Source organism: Gymnodraco acuticeps, unplaced genomic scaffold, assembly GCF_902827175.1.
Source record: "Gymnodraco acuticeps unplaced genomic scaffold, fGymAcu1.1, whole genome shotgun sequence".
NCBI lineage: Eukaryota > Metazoa > Chordata > Actinopteri > Perciformes > Bathydraconidae > Gymnodraco > Gymnodraco acuticeps.
Window position 1 is genome coordinate 345,753 of NW_022991244.1, and position 18,598 is coordinate 364,350.

The 18,598-nt window shown below is 40.4% G+C and overlaps 1 protein-coding gene across 12 annotated transcripts in view; it reads right to left on the reverse strand.

Annotated features, from left to right (window-relative positions):
• slc2a9l2 (solute carrier family 2 member 9, like 2) overlaps nt 1–18,598 on the reverse strand; it is a 174,465-nt gene that overhangs the window by 66,765 nt on the left and 89,102 nt on the right. For all 12 annotated transcript variants that reach the window (XM_034239597.1, XM_034239590.1, XM_034239591.1 and 9 more), the window contains 3 exons: nt 18,041–18,151; nt 1,736–1,837; nt 1,405–1,480 (listed from right to left, as the gene is read on the reverse strand). In XM_034239597.1, the coding sequence (XP_034095488.1) occupies nt 1,405–1,480; nt 1,736–1,837; nt 18,041–18,151 (289 nt within the window). The remainder of the gene's footprint in view (nt 1–1,404; nt 1,481–1,735; nt 1,838–18,040; nt 18,152–18,598) is intronic.

The window sequence follows — 18,598 nt, forward strand, 5'->3', positions numbered from 1 at the left end:
CACAAATTCAGTGTCTGGTTGGATACCTAAGCACTATTATAAATGTATTATAGCTATGCACCTCAGCTCGTCAGAAGAACAACTGCCCCAACTGCTTTCATAGTCTGCCATTATGCTTTCATCAAACTTTGATATAACTGGGCCATCGTTGCATGGTAAAATGACTTGAAAGGAAAGGTGGCTCCTCATTTATCCACTGACATGCTCAAAGCACCACCTGGGTTCATCCCTCATGAATTGTCTTCTCTCCCCCTCCCAGTCATTCACTATCTCTAAGCAATGAGGGGCTTCATTTGTTTCAATAGACCATAAATCATCGCTGCACGTTGGAAATAAATGATAAAAGATCTCTCTTCTCAAAATGATTACCACATATGATCACCTGAGCAAGGCACTAAACGATTAAAAGGTGGTGTTGTGCGCTGTACAGCCTGCAGTTGTTTCATTGCAGTTTTTTACATTTATGCCTTCTTTACTTTTAGTTTTTAGCAATGAGGGGTTCAAATGTGCTTCCTCTAGTATGCCGTTTGTCATAGTTGTGAAAAGTCTGCATTTTTTCCATACTTTTTACCACTCCACTGTATTAATCTCACCCTACACTGAAGCACTTCATTGGATTAACCCTCCCTGGAGACATTATAATTCAGAAGAGACGTATACTATATATGTGATGACAGTAGAAGCCTCACCTTGAAACTCAAAGTCAACCTCCCACTGAGGCCCAGTGTGAACACTCACACTTGTCCCCTGTGCATTTGCAGTGCCATGCCATATATAAACTGTATATACTTACGGCTACTCTTTAGTATGCTAACATATGACGGCACCTTCGGCTGTCATTCTCATTAGTGACACGCTAGTTAGCTGATTATTCCACTTGTGTCAGAGATATCGGCCCTAGAAAAGTCTGCCTTCTTTCAAATATGATAGGACAAGATGGCACTAGATATAGTTAGCGGGTGTAGTTTGTGCACTTTGAGCAGCACAAGACGAGTGCCAAGTACTTCCATTATATTTGAGAGAAGGCAGACATTTCTACAGCACATTCTTATAGCACTCTGCAACCCATGCTAAAACAATCTAGATTGATAGATAGCACTCCAGGTAGGAAGAAAATGATCAATAAGTCTAAAAAGGTCTTCAAATACAGCTCTTTCTCCCTCGGCCAGTTTCAAAAGTGAGGACCACAGATGGGTCACTCTCATATATTATTCCACAACGACGAATAAAAGCTTAATATGAAAACGCAGTCCGATATAAGTCTGCAGGGTATTTACTCAATCTCTTTTAAGTGCAGTTCCAAGGGAAGTGGAGCACCAAAGTGGAATTGTAGGGCAGAAAATGAAACAGCAAGAAAGAGAAGTTGAAAAAAGCAGAGCCAGTGATGTGGATGAGTAGATTTACCTGGCCCAGAGCAAAAGGACGCAATCACAGCCAGTATGCAGACGTAACTGAGGTAGGGCATCCATGACATACTGTCCTGGAATAAGAGTGCAAAAAGATGATATTTTAATGAACAAATTGGTAAAAAATATCTAAAGTCAGCTCTGAGTAAGTGTTTAAGTCTTTAAGGGAATTTATGAATTGATCGCCGCATCCTATGGGTATTTTGTTTTTGTTCAACAGCCAACATCATCCAATAAATCCAGGAAAATGTCATCAATCAATCAGAGACACCTTGTAATTTAGAGTATGTTATAAATGAGATCAGTGAAGAAGAGGAAGAGTGGCTTACCTGGAAATGAAGGAACACTGTTAGTAGGCTGAAGAATACAGCCATGGAAACGAAACCAAAGATGAGCAGGGGCTTCCTCCCGATTCGCTCTATCACTAAACCCTGGGAAGAGATTTAATGTAACAGTTTTTAAATCATTTATATATTTTTCTTTACAATGACTGTGTGATCATGAACATATTGGAAGCAGAATCACACTAGGGATGCCATTGTCAGTTTATGTAACAACACTGAAACGTCTCAATATCTGGTTTCTGATCAAATGGAGTACAGACATTTATATTCCCCAGAGGATGAATCTTACTAATTAAGGTGACTGTAACCTGTAGTGCAACCATAAGATTGGCCCCTGTCGTTTTTTGTCTTCACAACATTTCGATTTTTATCTTGAAAACCTTTGATGGATTGCCTTGACATTTAGTACAGATGTTAATGATGCCCAGAGGATGAATCTTAATAACTGTGCTGATCAATTCGTCATCTCATGCCATCATGAGGTCAATGTTTCGACATTGGTTTCTGATAAAATAGTAGTGAATGGACAATTCACTACTAAGAGACCGCAAGAGAACATTCTAAAATGTTAGAATGCTAACAAGTTGATTTAAAGAAGTTGTCTCTTTCTGATTTCTGATCAACATGTTACGATCTATTTTGTGCATTTTCTCAGCTTTGTCTTGCACTGTATGAAAACAATCTTGGAAATGACAGTCAAGGACAACAAAATAACAACTTATTTTAGAACAAAGACTTGCTGAATGGAGAACATCACATGTATTTGCTGAAACTGTCAAACCACTGCTGAAGGTGGAGAACCCCCTATACATAATACATTGTAAAGTAGAGATTTACTCACACACACACAATACTGCATGTGTCTCATCAATAATTCTACAGGCTCTTCCAAGATGTCTTTCTTCTTTGGTCATGGATTCATTGGGGGAAAAGATAGCGAGCCCGGAAAAAATGTTTCCTCCCCCTTTTCCATTGTGGCTCCAGAACATTATAGTATTCATGAGTTTGCCCTCAAACTAGCCTAACCAGTGGCATTTTACCAGGTTGTGGATAAAGCTGTTCCTAAGGCTGACTTCATCTCTGGCTATGCCTCCCTGCAGACCCTGGATTTCCTTGCTCTCACTGAGACCTGGATTACTCCATTCAACACATCCACCCCAGCAGCTCTCTCCACAGCATATTCCTTCTCCCATACACCCAGACCCACTGGCAGAGGAGGTGGCACTGGTCTCCTGCTCTCTCCCAAATGGAGCTTTTCCCTCTTCAAGCTACCTAACTTCACTCCTTCCACCTTTGAATTCCATGCCGTCACAGTAACCCATCCTATACAATTAACCATTGTTGTTCTCTACCGTCCACCAGGCGCCTTGGGGGACTTCTTGGAGGAATTAGATCATCTCCTCTCACACATCCCTGAAACTGGCCCTCCCGCTGTACTTCTCGGAGACTTCAACCTCCAGACAGGGAAGATAGACGAACTAACATCTCTGTTAACCGCCTTTGCTTTCTCGCTGTCTCCGTCCCCACCGACTCATAAAGCTGGCAATGTCCTTGATCTCATATTCTCAAGGAACTGCACTACTTCTAACCTCTCTGTAAACCCGCTCCACACATCCGATCACTTCTTCATTTCATTCTCTCTACCCCTTTCCAAACATAACAAACTAATCTCTTCTCATCCTGCACTTGTCCGCCGTAACCTTCGTTCCCTATCCCCCTCTACCTTTGCCTCATCGGTGCTCTCAGCCCTCCCTTCCTCTGACTCGTTCCAACTCCTGCCTCCAAACTCTGCTGCAGAAACTCTCCTCTCTACTCTCTCATCCTCTCTGGACTCTCTCTGTCCTCTCACATCTCGGCAGGCTCGTCAGTCCCCTCCTGCTCCCTGGCTAAATGATGCACTGCATGCTAATAGAACCGTCCTTAGGGCAGCAGAGCGGAAACGGTGGAAATCCAAACACCGTGACGACCTCCTAACCTATCAGGCTCTCCTCTCCTCTTTCTCTGCTTCGATCTCTCAGGCAAAAAGCACTTTCTTTCAAGATAAGATCCAATCTTCCTATTCCAATCCCAAAAAAATATTTTCCATCTTCTCCACCCTCTTGGACCCTCCCAAAGCCCCTCCCCCTCCTCACTTCTGTCAAGCGACTTTGTTAACCACTTTGAAAAAAAGGTTGATGATATTCGCTCTTCTTTTTCTGACTCACCTTTACTCACCGCTGGGTCACCAGACCCTCCTTCCACCCACACACTAACCTCCTTTTCCCCTCTCTCTTCAAGTGAGGTTCTTACCCTCATTACCTCTGCCCGCCCTACCACCTGTCCTCTGGACCCTATCCCTTCAAACCTCCTTCAGACTATCGCTCCTGATATTCTACCGTTTCTCTCCCATTTCATCAAAACTTCTCTAACTTCTGGTCACTTTCCAAACAGTCTCAAGGAGGCAAGAGTAAACCCTCTCCTAAAGAAACCCACTCTCAACCCGTCTGATGTTATAAACTACAGGCCTGTCTCTCTACTCCCGTTCCTGTCTAAAACACTTGAACGCGCTGTCTTTAAACAACTCTCCTGTTATCTCCATCAGAACAACCTTCTGGATCCGCACCAGTCTGGTTTCAAGGCAGGTCACTCCACAGAAACTTTTCTCATTGCTGTCACTGAGGAACTGCACACTGCCAAAGCAGCATCCCTCTCCTCTGTCATCATCCTGTTGGACCTGTCCGCTGCATTTGACACGGTGAATCATCAGATCCTCCTTCGCACTCTCCAAAAACATGGAGTTTCAGGCTCTGCACTTTCCCTCTTCACCTCATACCTCAAAGACCGTACCTACAGGGTAACTTGGAGAGGGTCCGAGTCCGACCCTTGTCAATTAACTACAGGGGTCCCTCAGGGCTCTGTTCTTGGTCCCCTCCTCTTCTCCCTGTACACAAACTCGCTCGGATCAGTCATTAGCCCGCATGGTTTTTCATACCACTGCTACGTTGACGACACCCAATTAATTCTGTCCTTTCCCCGCTCAGAGACCCAGGTCGTCGCACGCATCTCTGCTTGTCTAGCTGACATCTCTCAGTGGATGTCTGCTCATCACCTCAAGCTCAACCTTGACAAGACTGAACTGCTTTTTCTTCCGCGAAAAGATTGTCCCACTCTTGACCTGACAATCAACATCGGCACCTCTGTTGTTTCCCCGACTCAGACTGCAAGGAATCTGGGTATGATCCTAGATAACAACCTGTCCTTCACTGCAAACATTGCTGCTACAACCCGTTGCTGCAGATACACGCTTTACAACATCAGGAAGATACGTCCCCAGCTGACCCAGAAAGCCACGCAGGTTCTGGTCCAGGCTCTCGTCACCTCACGCCTAGATTACTTCAACTCCCTCCTGGCTGGTCTACCTGCATGTGCCATCCGACCTCTGCAGCTCATCCAGAATGCAGCGGCTCGTCTGGTCTTCAACCTTCCTAAATTTTCCCACACCACTCCGCTCCTCCGCTCCCTTCACTGGCTTCCGGTAACTGCTAGAATCCACTTCAAGACACTGGTACTTGCTTACCATGCTGCGAATGGATCTGGCCCTTCCTACATCCAGGACATGGTTAAACTGTATACCCCAGCGCGTGCACTACGCTCTGCATCAGCCAAACGACTCGCTGCACCCTCGCTGCGAGGGGGACCCAAGTTCCCATCAGCAAAAACACGTGGGTTTGCTATCCTGGCTCCAAAATGGTGGAATGAGCTCCCCATTGACATCAGGACAGCAGAAAGCCTGCACATCTTCCGGCGCAGACTGAAAACTCATCTCTTTCGACTCCACTTCGAGCGATAGAATTACTAACAAAGAACTGCTAACAGAGCACTTATATACTAATAAAGGACTGGCTTATCTATAGCTAGCTGAGTAGCACTTGAAATGTTTGGCTTTATGAAACCTGATGTACTTATATGATTCTGTTTTCTTCAAGGTTGTGTCTTCCTGGTCGAATGTACTTATTAAAAGCGTCAGCTAAATGCAATGTAATGTAATGTAATAAAGGTTACTGGTATATGATCAGTATGCAGACCTGCACCGAGGGGCTTCTGAGTGTAACAGGGAGGAAGAAAATAACTTGAGATGTTTTTACAATGTGATTTATGTGCGGTGTAGGAGAGGTGCTTTCTTCCCTGTTCCTAAGAAAACAGGATCAAGACTTTTCCACAGGTCTAAGTTTACGTTGGCAGCAGGTTATGTGTCTGCTTTAGTATTTGCCTCCAAATGCATTGAAATTCCCTCCGTGTGTGTGAGTGTGTGTAAGTGTGTGCTTGTGCGTGTGCGTGTGTGTGTGGTCCTTGAAGACATTGGGCATGTACACAGACAGAAGCACACACTCATACACCAACCTCCCGCAAAGCTGCAGCTCGTTAAGGACTCTATAAGAGGCTGAATGTGTGTGTGTGTGTGTGTGTGTGTGTGTGTGTGTGTGTGTGTGTGTGTGTGTGTGAGAGAGCCTGAATGATTAAGAGTGGGGACAGAAGTGAAGTGCCTAGGAATGTGTGTTATTTCCATTAAGAGCAGAGTGCTATTGTTCAAGTCCTCTATTCTCTATTCACCTACCCAGGTGTTTCATATTTCGAGCACAAATAATTAATCGAAATTCTATCGAAATCGCAAAATATAGAACTATTTCGAAATCGCAGTGCTATAATTGTTAAATGCGAAATATGTGAACACATCACCTTGTATTGTAATCCTTACCCGTTACGGTGCTGTAGATGATTATGTTAATAATGTTAGAAAAATTGTTATTGCCTCTAATATCGCAAATCGTTTCGCAATAGCAGTATCAGTTTAAATAATCGTATATATAATAGTTATTATTTTTAACTCATGCAGCCCTCTTATAAATGACACTGAACTACTCTATGAAAATAGAATAAGTGACGATAATACACCATCATCCCACAGATCACTACAGAAGTAAGACAATGATATTTTTAATATTTCTTTACACACTGGTGACACATAATCTTGCAGGAAAAGAATATTAAGGGTTTCTAAGATTGTTCCAATCCTGTTAGAGGAGGCTCTGCCGTCTGAGCATAGCTGAAGATAATGGCTTGTGTTTCTGCTTACACACAATGTAATTAGCAGATAATCTCATTAGTACGGCATGGAATAACTTCCACAGGCACAATGAGTCATGCTTCAACATCCATCACAATAAACATAAATAATTTGTTTCGCTTTAACAATGAGTATTTTTTTAATTTCCTTGCGACCATAAGGTCATTTTTCTGTGATAATTTGTTTGTGTTTATACTTGCTAAAGGGCTTCAGAGTGTGACGTATGTGATTTAATAAGGCACACACTCCACAGTTCTTGTGCCAGCCATATAGTGAGAAGTGTGCCGGAGTGAAAGGGCGACGGCCCAGTATAGGTAAGAGGAAGGCAGGAGGTCAGTGGGTAGCATTTTGCATTAAGTACTCGTACATTGTGCCTGTTTTTTGTTTTTCCATCGTGTGTTCCACAAAGATGCTATCATAGCTGTTTCAGGGGAAAACAATAGGAACAGGAAAGGAAACAATAATAGACATTTTCAGCTTTGTGAAAAAAGCGATGATAAACAAGTGCTTGGTTGATGCTCAATGATGCATTCAAATGTGTTGCGAAATTCAAAGGCAGCATACATTTCTAAATGGCCATTGGAAAGAATAGATGTAGAATAGATACAATTTCTCTCCAGGGGGCTCGAATTGTTGTGAAAATGCAAAGCCTCTCAGATCTGACATGAAATCCATTGTTACTACGTGTTTAATGACGTCACTGTTAATGACAGAGATGGGGAGAACAAAAGGAGAAAGCATGGAGGATAATAAGAGAGAAAACTGGGGCTGGACGTTTGTTCTGTATATTCACGACAAAAACTTGATTTCTCGAACTCTAAAAGGGCAGCTTCCAACAACGAATATTATACAATGACAATTTACATGATACATTTTGTCAGTGACCTTCCTCTGTCTACAGGTGTTTACATTGCTGAAAAATACAATAAATCAATAAAAAGGCGGACGGACTCTTCGTTCCCTCCATTTATATTTTCCACACCCACATACTGTTATTCCATCAGCATGCATTGTTAGACTGAAAAAGCATGCTTGTGTGTGACAGGGAAGATGCAAATACAGTAATCAAACACATTTAAAGTTTACAAGAAGTGGAACGGTTACATCATACCTGCAAAATAAATATTTTGTCCTTGTATTGGAGGTGCAAAATTGCTGCGAGCAAATAAGATTAGACAAAAGGTGTGAAATAAGATTGGAAAAAGATAAAATATCTGCTTGTCCTGGTATGCACAGTTTAATGATGTTACAATCCAGGGAGGTGGTTATTGAATTTAGGCATTCATTTCGATCAATTACCACATAAACCAATTATTGCAAAGTCCTGTGAAGGAAATTTGTAGTTGCATTACAGCCTGTTTATGTCAGATATCCGGTTTAATGTTGTTTTCTGTGATGGCGCATAGTGATGAGTGACAGAGCTGGATAGCATCCTTTACACGGATTCAATGAAAGGTGTGCACTTTAACCTTTTTGTAACAAAAATAATTGGAAATCATTTTAATAAATTACATTAAATTACGCTGGTTCAGGCACAGTCAATTCCAGGTAGTCACCAAAACACACCCATATTGATGTAATCAATCAAATGGCATTTTCTGACTAACATGATGGGGTTTGCTTAAAATGCTATGTAGGCACTGAATGTGCTTTCTATTATTTAGTGGGAATGCTGATCAGCAACTACCACGCACACAATTCTTTATTATTATTCCGACGGGTTATTTTGCTGCTCTTCTTCTCCCACATTCCACATCGCAGAAACTCCGTTCAAACATCAAAACGTTCAGCTCGGTCGGGAATCGATTGCTATTACTTTTCTCATTCATAACTTTCATAATTCCCGAGATATATCCCATAATTCATCAAATGTTTAACATTGAAGTCAATGGAGAAACTCTTCAGACTTGAATATTCTTCATGCGACTTCAACTGCTAACTGTTCCTTCATACTTTCACTCAGAAACTTCATTCCAACTTTAACATGTTACACATCTTTCTGATATTATTCATATTAAACAACTTTTAAATCAGATTCATACTTTTAGAAATATTAAACATTGTTCAGACCTTGGTAAAGAGGCCTTCTTCAGATTGTAACATTAGTGTGTATTTTTTTATTTTTTTATTCAACCAGATAAAAGCATTGAGATACAATCTCATTTTCAATGCTGACCTGGCCAAGAAGGCAGCAACGCTACACATAACACAAAAATATAAAATACATAGAACATAACTAAGAAAACAAAAAAGCAGTCACTACATTGAGCACATTAGGACAGTAAGAAAGGTACACTACTTATTACTGCAAGAGCAGCTGGTTGAAAGGACTTCAGACAACATCAATTTAAAACATGCTATAGGGACAAGTGCCCTCAGTTTTAGGTTTGATTGAAGGTCATTCCAAGGACCATAATAAAAAAAGACTCCTTTTTCCAGCCTCAGTCCGCACAGCAGGAACCTGGAACCGTATCCAGGCACTGGATCTGAGGTTGTAAGAGTCACAAACTGGGGCAAATCTGGCACATATGTACAGTGGAAGCTTACCTAAAATGGCTTTATACATTAATAAAAACCAATGCTGCATCCTACGCATAGTCAGTGAGGACCATTCTGTTAGGCTATACAGTTTGCAATGATGAGTCCTATAGGGTGCATTTGATATATAACGCAGTGCAGCATGGTAGAGTGGGTCAAGTTTGGCCAAAACAGTGGGACAGGCAAATCTATAAATGGTATCACCGTAGTCCAGATGGGACAGGAATAAGCCAGAGACCAACCTTTTACGGGATGAAATTGAAAAACAACATTTAAGTTTGAAAAGGAAGCCAAGAGTGAATTTCAATTTCTTTGTTAGAACTTCAATGTGATGTTTAAAGTTCAGATTACTGTCCAACCAAAAGCCCAGATATGTGTAGGTATCGACAAACTCAACAGAGAAGCGCATCAAGGGTGTCAATGGAGAGGCAAGAGGACATTGACTTGGGAGCAAAAAGCATTGCTTTGGTTTTCTTACTGTTCAATAGCATTTTGGAATCAAGAAGCGCATGCTGCAGCGTGATAACATCAGATTTTAAATTGGAAACGGCCATATCCAGAGAAGGAGCACATGAGTATTGTACTGTCCTGATGATGTTTCTAATCAATCTTTAAATACTGGTCTACGGTGCAGTACCACGTTTCAACATAGCGGGTGCTAAACAACACAAAACACAAGATAAGCTGCCTGGAGGGCAGAACAAGTATACAATAGTGTCATCAGCATACATATGATAGGTAGAAAATTGCATCTGATTACAAATATTATTTACATATAATAAAAAGAGCATGGGCCCCAAAATAGAGCCCTGTGGAACTCCCTTCTCCAAGGTGACAGAGTCAGAGACAGTACTACCCAACCTGATGCATTGAGTACGGTCGGTTAGATTACTCTGAAACCAGCAAATGGCGTTATGACCGAAACGAGACACCAACATAACATTAGACATAATGTGGTGATCTACAGTGTCAAATGCTTTGGCTAAGTCAATAAACAATGCAACACAAACTGATTGTTTTATCCAAAGCAGCCTTAATATCGTCTAAGACTTTCAGACTGGCAGTCACAGTACTGTGCTTTGATCTGAATCCAGATTGCATAGGGTTAAGGATGTTGTGTGAATTTAAAAAAAGTTTTAGCTGAGTAGAAACTAGGGACTCAAGAATCTTTGATAACACAGAAAGATTTGAGATAGGACGATAGTTATTCAACTCCGTGCGATCACCAGTTTTCAAGAGGGGCGATACCAGAGCTTGCTTCCACACAGCTGGCCGTGTGAGTGGACAGGGAGAGATTAAAAATATCAGCTACTGGTTGTGCTATAATCTGAGCTGCAATTTTTTAAAAGAACGTGTCGAGGCCGTCAGGCCCCGCAGACTTTTTAGGATCAATTGAGTGCAAACCCTGTAAGACTTCAGAGACCGAGAAAGAAGCTAAATCAAAAACAGGGGAGTTCATCTCTTGACTACGGCTGTGAGTACGACCATTTAGAGAGTCATGCCTTTGCTCATCAAAAATGTGACCAGCCTTTTTGAAGTGAGCATTGAAAGCATTAGACATACCATCTGAATCTGAAATAAAAGCGTCACTGACCTTCAGTTTTTGTGGGAAACTAGAAACCTTCTTTTTCTGAAGTGATTTAATTGTTTTCCAGAACTTAGAATGGTCATTAAAACAATCGGTGGTTAAGCTCAGAGAGTAATCAACTTTAGCTTTTTTAATAAGGGCTGGACATTTATTTCTGAGGACACGAAAAAGAAGCCAGTCATCACTAGTGTTAGACTTTCTAGCTGAGTATTGCGCAGCTCGTTAAGGCTAGAGTGTGTGATCTCAAAGCTAGAGTGGAGGACAGCTTGAAATTCGCCTTCATATATATTTTTTTAAACCTGCCATAATTCCCAAATCCCAAAATTAAGCAAAATTGATTAAACAAAATGCCTCTTGAGGGCATGAAGTGACAAAATCTTTCAACATGTCTCCATTAAATCCCATTGTAAGTTCAGCCTCATCTTTCCCCACCACAGCAGCCGCACACCTTTAGTTAATCTTCCAAAAAGGCCACATTATGAACCCGAAAGTACACAAAAAGCACACTTCAGATGCACAGAGTTCTTGAGATGCTTCACATGTTGAAATTTCACCGATATCTGTTACGGTTCTTCAACAAAACGTTCACATGTAAGAGGTTTATCTCTCATTCAGAACAGTGCAAACGCTCTCCTCTCACTGATTACTGCACATCATCATGGAAACCTTTGATCTCTGGGCTCAAGCACAGGTGTTATGGTAACGTCGTTAGCTCAAATATAAACACCTGTGTCATGGAACACGATGATGTCATAACTCCAACTGACATGCTCAGAGCAGCAGACTTCAGATAATGGTTAACACAGCTCTACATCAAATCTGATGTTACGTAATGTGGTGTTACTATGGCAACGCATCCCTCGCCATAAAACAGCAGCAGACTTCAGATAATGGTTAACACAGCTCTACATCAAATCTGATGTTACGTAATGTGGTGTTACTATGGCAAAGCATCCCTCGCCATAAAACAGCAGCAGACTTCAGATAATGGTTAATGGTCCTGCCCTCAACAGCTCTACGTTAATTATGGGGTGTCATCATATGCCGTTTCCATGGAAACGCATCCCTCGCCAAAAAACACGATGTCGGTGTAACTCCAATGGACACGGTCCGATCGTCCCCCAAACTTCGCTTGTATATCACCGGCACATGCCTCAACAGCTCAACGCCAAATCTGAGATCTCACCATATGCTGTTTCCATGGAAACGCATCCCTCACCAAAAAACACGATGTTGTCGTAACTGATATGAAAATGGTCAAAACACCACCAGACTTCAGATGACAATTAATGGTCCAGCCCTCAACAGCTGTTGCATCCCTTGCAATAAAACACGATATTGCTATAACTCCTATGAACATTTTCAAAAAGTGCTAAAACTTCACATGTGTGCTAACAGTCCAGCCGTGAAGACATCTACGGGACAGTTTTGAGATTTCTTCAAATGATGTTGCCATGGCAACACAATGCTCGCCATGAAACACGGTTTTCTCATAACTTCAGTGAAAATGCTCCAAACGGCCCAAAACTTCACAGGTTTAGTAACGATGCAGCCATCAACATATCTAAGCGTATTATGGAGTGTCATCAAATACCGTTGCCATGGCGATAGATCATTCGCCATCAAGTTAGTTCAAAAGTTTGCAGTTCAAATATTCTGCTGCTTTTCCAAGCTTTTTTACGTTATTTTCTTGTCTCATCACACATTCAAGCCCACAGTGTTCATGTATCATTTCAATCTAAATTCTTCACTTTCTTCTTACACATTACATTTCAGCTTAGCAGTTTAGCGTCAGCTTTTCAGCATAAAGCATTCCCACTAGAAATTCCTGAAGAAATTGCATTCTCTAGTGTCTATTCTCTATGACCTGTAGTGGAAAGTGGAGAATTTCAATTGTATGACACTTAGAGGAGGGAAATATTGATATTTTTCCAAACCTACATTCATTTAATACATTTTGCGGAGGTTATTAACACAACAGATAAACCCACTCATACATTATTATTATTTAAGGTTAAGCTAGCCAATGAAAACGGTATAAAATTAGATCAACCATTCAACAACTGCAACATTAAAGTGATGAAAACAACAATTATAATCCAGTAACGCAATATTATACTAGAATAGGCTCTTCTGCATAATGGGTCTTAATTTCCCTTTAGAGCAATACAAGGTAACATTGTGTCATCTGGGTGCAATCGATGAGTCCTCCCGAAATTCATAAACACTTAAGAACAAAATAAAAAAACACAAGTATAAATCTTTCCTAATATTTAGGTCCCTGAATACACGTTAAGTTTCTTTTGAAAGGGCTTATCAGAAATGTTTGCCTGTGTGTTGCCAGCTTTGTGTGGTTTAAAAAGGCTTTTGTAAATAACTGAACCTGGAGCTACAACTTAAAGCACACCGTTGTGCATCAAGACCTCAGGTTTTGGGGATTAAAACTCACCTTTAAAATGTTGCCATCTAAATGAAAAGTCACATTTTAAAGCCAAGTGTAGATTTTGATCTAAATATCATAAATGTTTGAGGCTCCTTAAACCACAAATCAAATGAATCTTTCTCAACGGATGTTAAAGGGATTGGGAACATGACGCTCATACCAATGGTGTCCGTTCAATAGCAATTCAATATTAATGTATGTCTATAAAACTCTTGAGGTTACCCTCTAAAAGGAAGATGTCAAGTACTCTGCTTTTACACTGAGGAAGTTTTGTCTGTCTTAGTTTGACAGGGGTTGAGATTGTACAGTCCATATAGCTTGTTAAGTGCTTTATATACAAATGAATAAAGCAAAAGTGACTTATTGTTTTTATAATTAGTAAGTCATTTGTTGGATTAATTAATTCAATCAGTTCCACAACCGATGGATATGCAAATGTCATTATACTTTGTTCAACTTATATGTGTATGCCAGATAGCAATGGCTCATAATGATCAGCAGTATATACGTTTGGTCTTCAAAAGGTGATGGGGGGTGACTTGATAGGGTGATGCTGCAGGGCCGAAGAAAAAACTGATATCTGAAGAGTGCACACTGTTGTTTGAAGTGAGTCCCTCGGCAGCTCAGTCGGGTCCTCTCCATGCCGCGGATAAAATAAACTTTAATGTGCTTCTGCTCAGAGGAACCACATCATTTGATAGAAGCCCACACAGGGGTTTTACACTAATTACATGAAGACGGATGAGATCGACTGCATCTCATGAGTAAAGTAGCATTTATGCAAAAATTCCAGATACTAAAGTTTGGTTTTTGGGTTCTGGAGTGAAATATGCTGCAGCTAGTTCTTTATGCATTCACATCACATATCAAGAGCACAGAAGATTAGGCAATTTAGACCAATAAAACATGTAACAGTGACAGATTCACAGTTTATTTACTCTCAGTTGACATGGGAAATTAAACCGCAAAGTGAAAACCTATTGGCTGTTCTTCTTGGTTAATTTATATTGCACTACATGAGCAGATGAAGTTTAAGCTAATTTAATCAATATATTGATATTAACAATGGATCAAATGACAATGTATGGTTTGAAATGGATGGCTTGCAGTAAGAAAGACGAAGAAAATGATCTGCAAATTATTTGCAGAGCTCTGCATCGTCTTAAAAGAGAGTGAATGATGCACTTACATTTGTCAGGTTGTAACCCAGAAATTATCTAGACATTATCCGGAGGAGCTGTATGTAAAAATACAAATGTTCGAATCAGTCTCTTAACGGACAATAAATGGATCCCTCAATTTTTGCTCCTGAGAAATATCTGATTGGTCCATGTGTGAATAGATCTGCTCCTTCTCTGGAGTTTTTACAGTGAGTCACTGTGCATGTGTATATTGTTTCTAGGTGTTGGTGCAAAACCTTGAGAAAATAAACATCTGTTGGTGAAGGAGTTATTCTAATGAAAACACCAAGAAAAATGTTTTACTGGTGGACAACCGGATTTATGAATTCATGCCAGAAAGGGCCCATGCTGAAATCGGCAGACAACTTCGACGCACAGCAAAATTCAGTGTTAGGACCAAATTACATGCCAACTCTGTGATGGCTGGAAGAATCTGGGTAATATCGTCCCTCCTGAATGAGCTATCCATGAACACAGGATTTCCAGTCACTGAAGATGCTTGTGCCTCATACAATATCCTACTGGTACTACATGTGAAAAGGAAACGTTGTATGATGTGCTGACTTGAAACTCTGGGCTTCCTATGATGAAAAGGCATAAAGTCTTAGGGTGTCAGCAACATGATGTAAATTAAACATCAATGACATTAAAGGATATACCCAGCCTTACCCTAACATTGACGTGTAGATCAACGCTCTGAAAGTTGTTGCAACTGTCAAGCAAACTTTAGCACAGGAACTTAAATACTATATTCTTTTACCGGAGTTGCAAGAAAGGATCCTTTCCTTATGTGGTCGAAAAAAGGTTTTTAGTCGTGAGGAATTCAGCCTTCCCTCAAGGTGGTTCCAAATCATTCAGTGTATTCTGAATCAATAGCTCTCTGTTATCAATATGTTAGTATTCCTACAGCAGCGGTTAACTGGATTAAAATTGGATGCAGCAGACTATCGACTCCTGAGCTCTCGAGTGGATGCCTTTTGTCAAAGTAGTTTGTTGCTTAGGAACGGAGGATATGATGGAGATAAGACTACAATGCTACTTATCTCTTGCTACTGCTATACATGTTTGTGAGGTTTGAACATAAATATCAGAAAAGCAGCTTTATTAGGGTTTTTTGATTAGGGTTTTTTATCATTGATGTCTTTCATGTTTTATATTTATAATGTGTTGTGCATATGAATTACTGCTCTAGAGTGGAAAGCTACATTATCTGCGTAACAAGCTGCCAACAGAGACACTCCAACTCAATTAATAGCTAATCAATCCACTCAGCTGTTTGATGCAGTCGGCTCTCTGCTCCGTCATTTAGTGACAGATCTCCTACCAGAGCGGGAACATACAAGTGCCTTTTTACGTCAAGTGGGCTGAGGGTGTTTAAGTAGCTGAGCAGCAGGGAGGTTCCTCCACTTCAAGCAAGAATAGCATTATAATGATGATACAATATTGGTTTGGGAAAAGTGAAATGGGAATAAGGATCACATCGTTCTCTTACTGTATGGAGATCATGTCAATGCACCACAATGACCAATGATGATATTTTAATGTCAACTGTTGCCCATATGTAGTTGTTTGCCTGAGTCTAGATGATAATCATACAGAGAAGAAAACTACTGCTAATTCTTTTTGCAAATCTTTGCTTTTCATTTGACCCTTTTAAGAACTGTTTTCAGAGACGAATCGGAAGACATCAGCATTACAAATAAAGCAAAAGTGAAGTAAGACAAATATTTGGTATGTGCTCCCAGTGGTGTATGCATTCACTTTGGGGTTGCCATTTTATGCAGATAACTGTATTTGCCTAACTTCGTATTCATATTATAAGAAGAGACGTTTCGTTTTAAGCTACAGGGCGAAACTTTTGTCTCCCTCCTGTGAGAGTAATTACCCTACAGCAGTGGTTCCCAAACGGTGTGCCGTGAGGCAAGTCCGGGTGTGACGTGGGATTTTGTGACAAGCCTGACAACCATACGTTATTATTGCAATATACAAGTACACACAAATAATTATTTTTTAATTTACTATATCAGTACTTTGTAGGTTTATATGTACGTAATCTGCGCGACTTGCGCGTCCACATCTCCACGTGCAGTGCTGCATAAACATGGCTGAGTCAGCGATAACTTTCGAGGGGTGGAGGTATGCCCATTATTTTGAGTTCGTCCAAAGAATAGACAGGAATGTGACGGTGAGGTGCAAACTGTGTCCAGGCCAGAAGCTGTTATCCACTGCTGTAAACACCACGTCAAACCTCAACAAGCACCTGCAAAGAACACATGCTAAGGTGAAGCTACTGCACAGCTATTTGTTATTTGTTTATATCACGTAGTCTGTTCTTCTTCTCTGTCTTCCGGTTGTTGCCTGTTTTGAATGACAAATACACACTACCGCCGCCTGCTGGTAAGGAAAGTTATTGCCACTCACGCATGCGCAGTTCGTACGTGCTCGACGAGTAAGGTAACGAGTAAAGTAACGCGTTACTTTATGTAGATAGTAACGAAGTAGTGTAATATATTACTTTTTAAAAAAAAAGTAATATGTAATATATTACATTTTTTTAGTAAAAAAAACCCATCTCTGGAGTTGGCGTTCTCTACTCTGGTTTACATGAAGAACAACAGGAGGCCACGGCTCTCTGTTGAACAGGACCTACGAGTGGCCCTCTCCTCAGTGCCACCAAGGATTAAAAAATTCTGCTCGCCCCGACAGGCACATGTATCTCACTAATTTGTAAGTCGGCAAAAATATTTACAATAGCACATGTTTCAATGCTGATTGCTGAAATGTTACATTTATAATTTGTAGTTCAGGACCATGGACAATGCAGCTTCCTTGCATTGACAGTTCTCTGTGCTGAATTTCTGCTGAGTTTCCTTTGCCTCATTTTTTATTTTGTGACCTGTCTGGTTTAAATGAGTGTGGTGCTGCTTTGATGAAGCCTAATTTGACAAAGTTTCAAAATAATTTCTAAAATATTTAGTTAATAAATATTTCATGATTAATATAGTTGTCTTTGTCACATTTTATTTGGCATTAGTAAATAATTATGCACATTTACAGATATTTTACATGATATGAGTGATAACACAGTGTTATAAGGGCTATTTTGCACAATAGGTGTGCCTTGATATTTTTACTTGTCCTTTGGTGTGCCTTGGGCACAAAAAGTTTGGGAACCACTGCCCTACAGTATGTACATATAATGGCAAACCATGTTAATATCAAACCTTTGAAAATGTAGGTATTTAAATAGTAAAAGAAGAAACAACAGAAGTTCAAATAGCACAAAAATTAGATAGGATTTATTCGCAGATAAAAGTTAAAGACTATTACCCCTGAAACCAAACATCATACACTTGTGTTATTTCTTTTTCATTCAAAGAGCAGTCTGATGCCCAGTTTCAGACAGGTTCAGTTGATTTAAAATGGGAATACTCACCGAGATGATGGCTGCTAAAGTCTCTATGGCCCCGGTGGTCAGGGTGATGTAGGGGATAATGTTGTCGGCAAAGCCTGCGTCCCGAAGGATCCCATTGGTGTAGTACCAGATCTATGAACATTTATATATAGTTAAATATATATACAAATCTATTTGTTTTAAAGATTTTTAATAAGCTGAAGAACTGATCCTGTGACGATGCTTTCATTGCAAAATGTCTCAGCTGTCACCTTCAGAATCAGTTTCATTGCTACACAATAAGCTTCTGCAACAGCACCGAGTCTCTCTCTGACTATAGTATTTACTGGAGTCATTTGACAGGTCTGATGATCAAAATAAAGACCTCCAAAGTGATATAAATTAAATGCCTGGCTTCATGGAAGGAAAGTGTATGCAAATGAAGTCTTGCCCATATCTATGATAATAGAGAAGGAGCTTTGGGATATCTAGCTTTTCGCATTACAGTATTACCAAGAGGACCGTCAACCTATCATATTGGAATATTTGATAATGAAAAAATGGAGCTGATATTTATTCTGAACATGGTTTTGGAGCAAG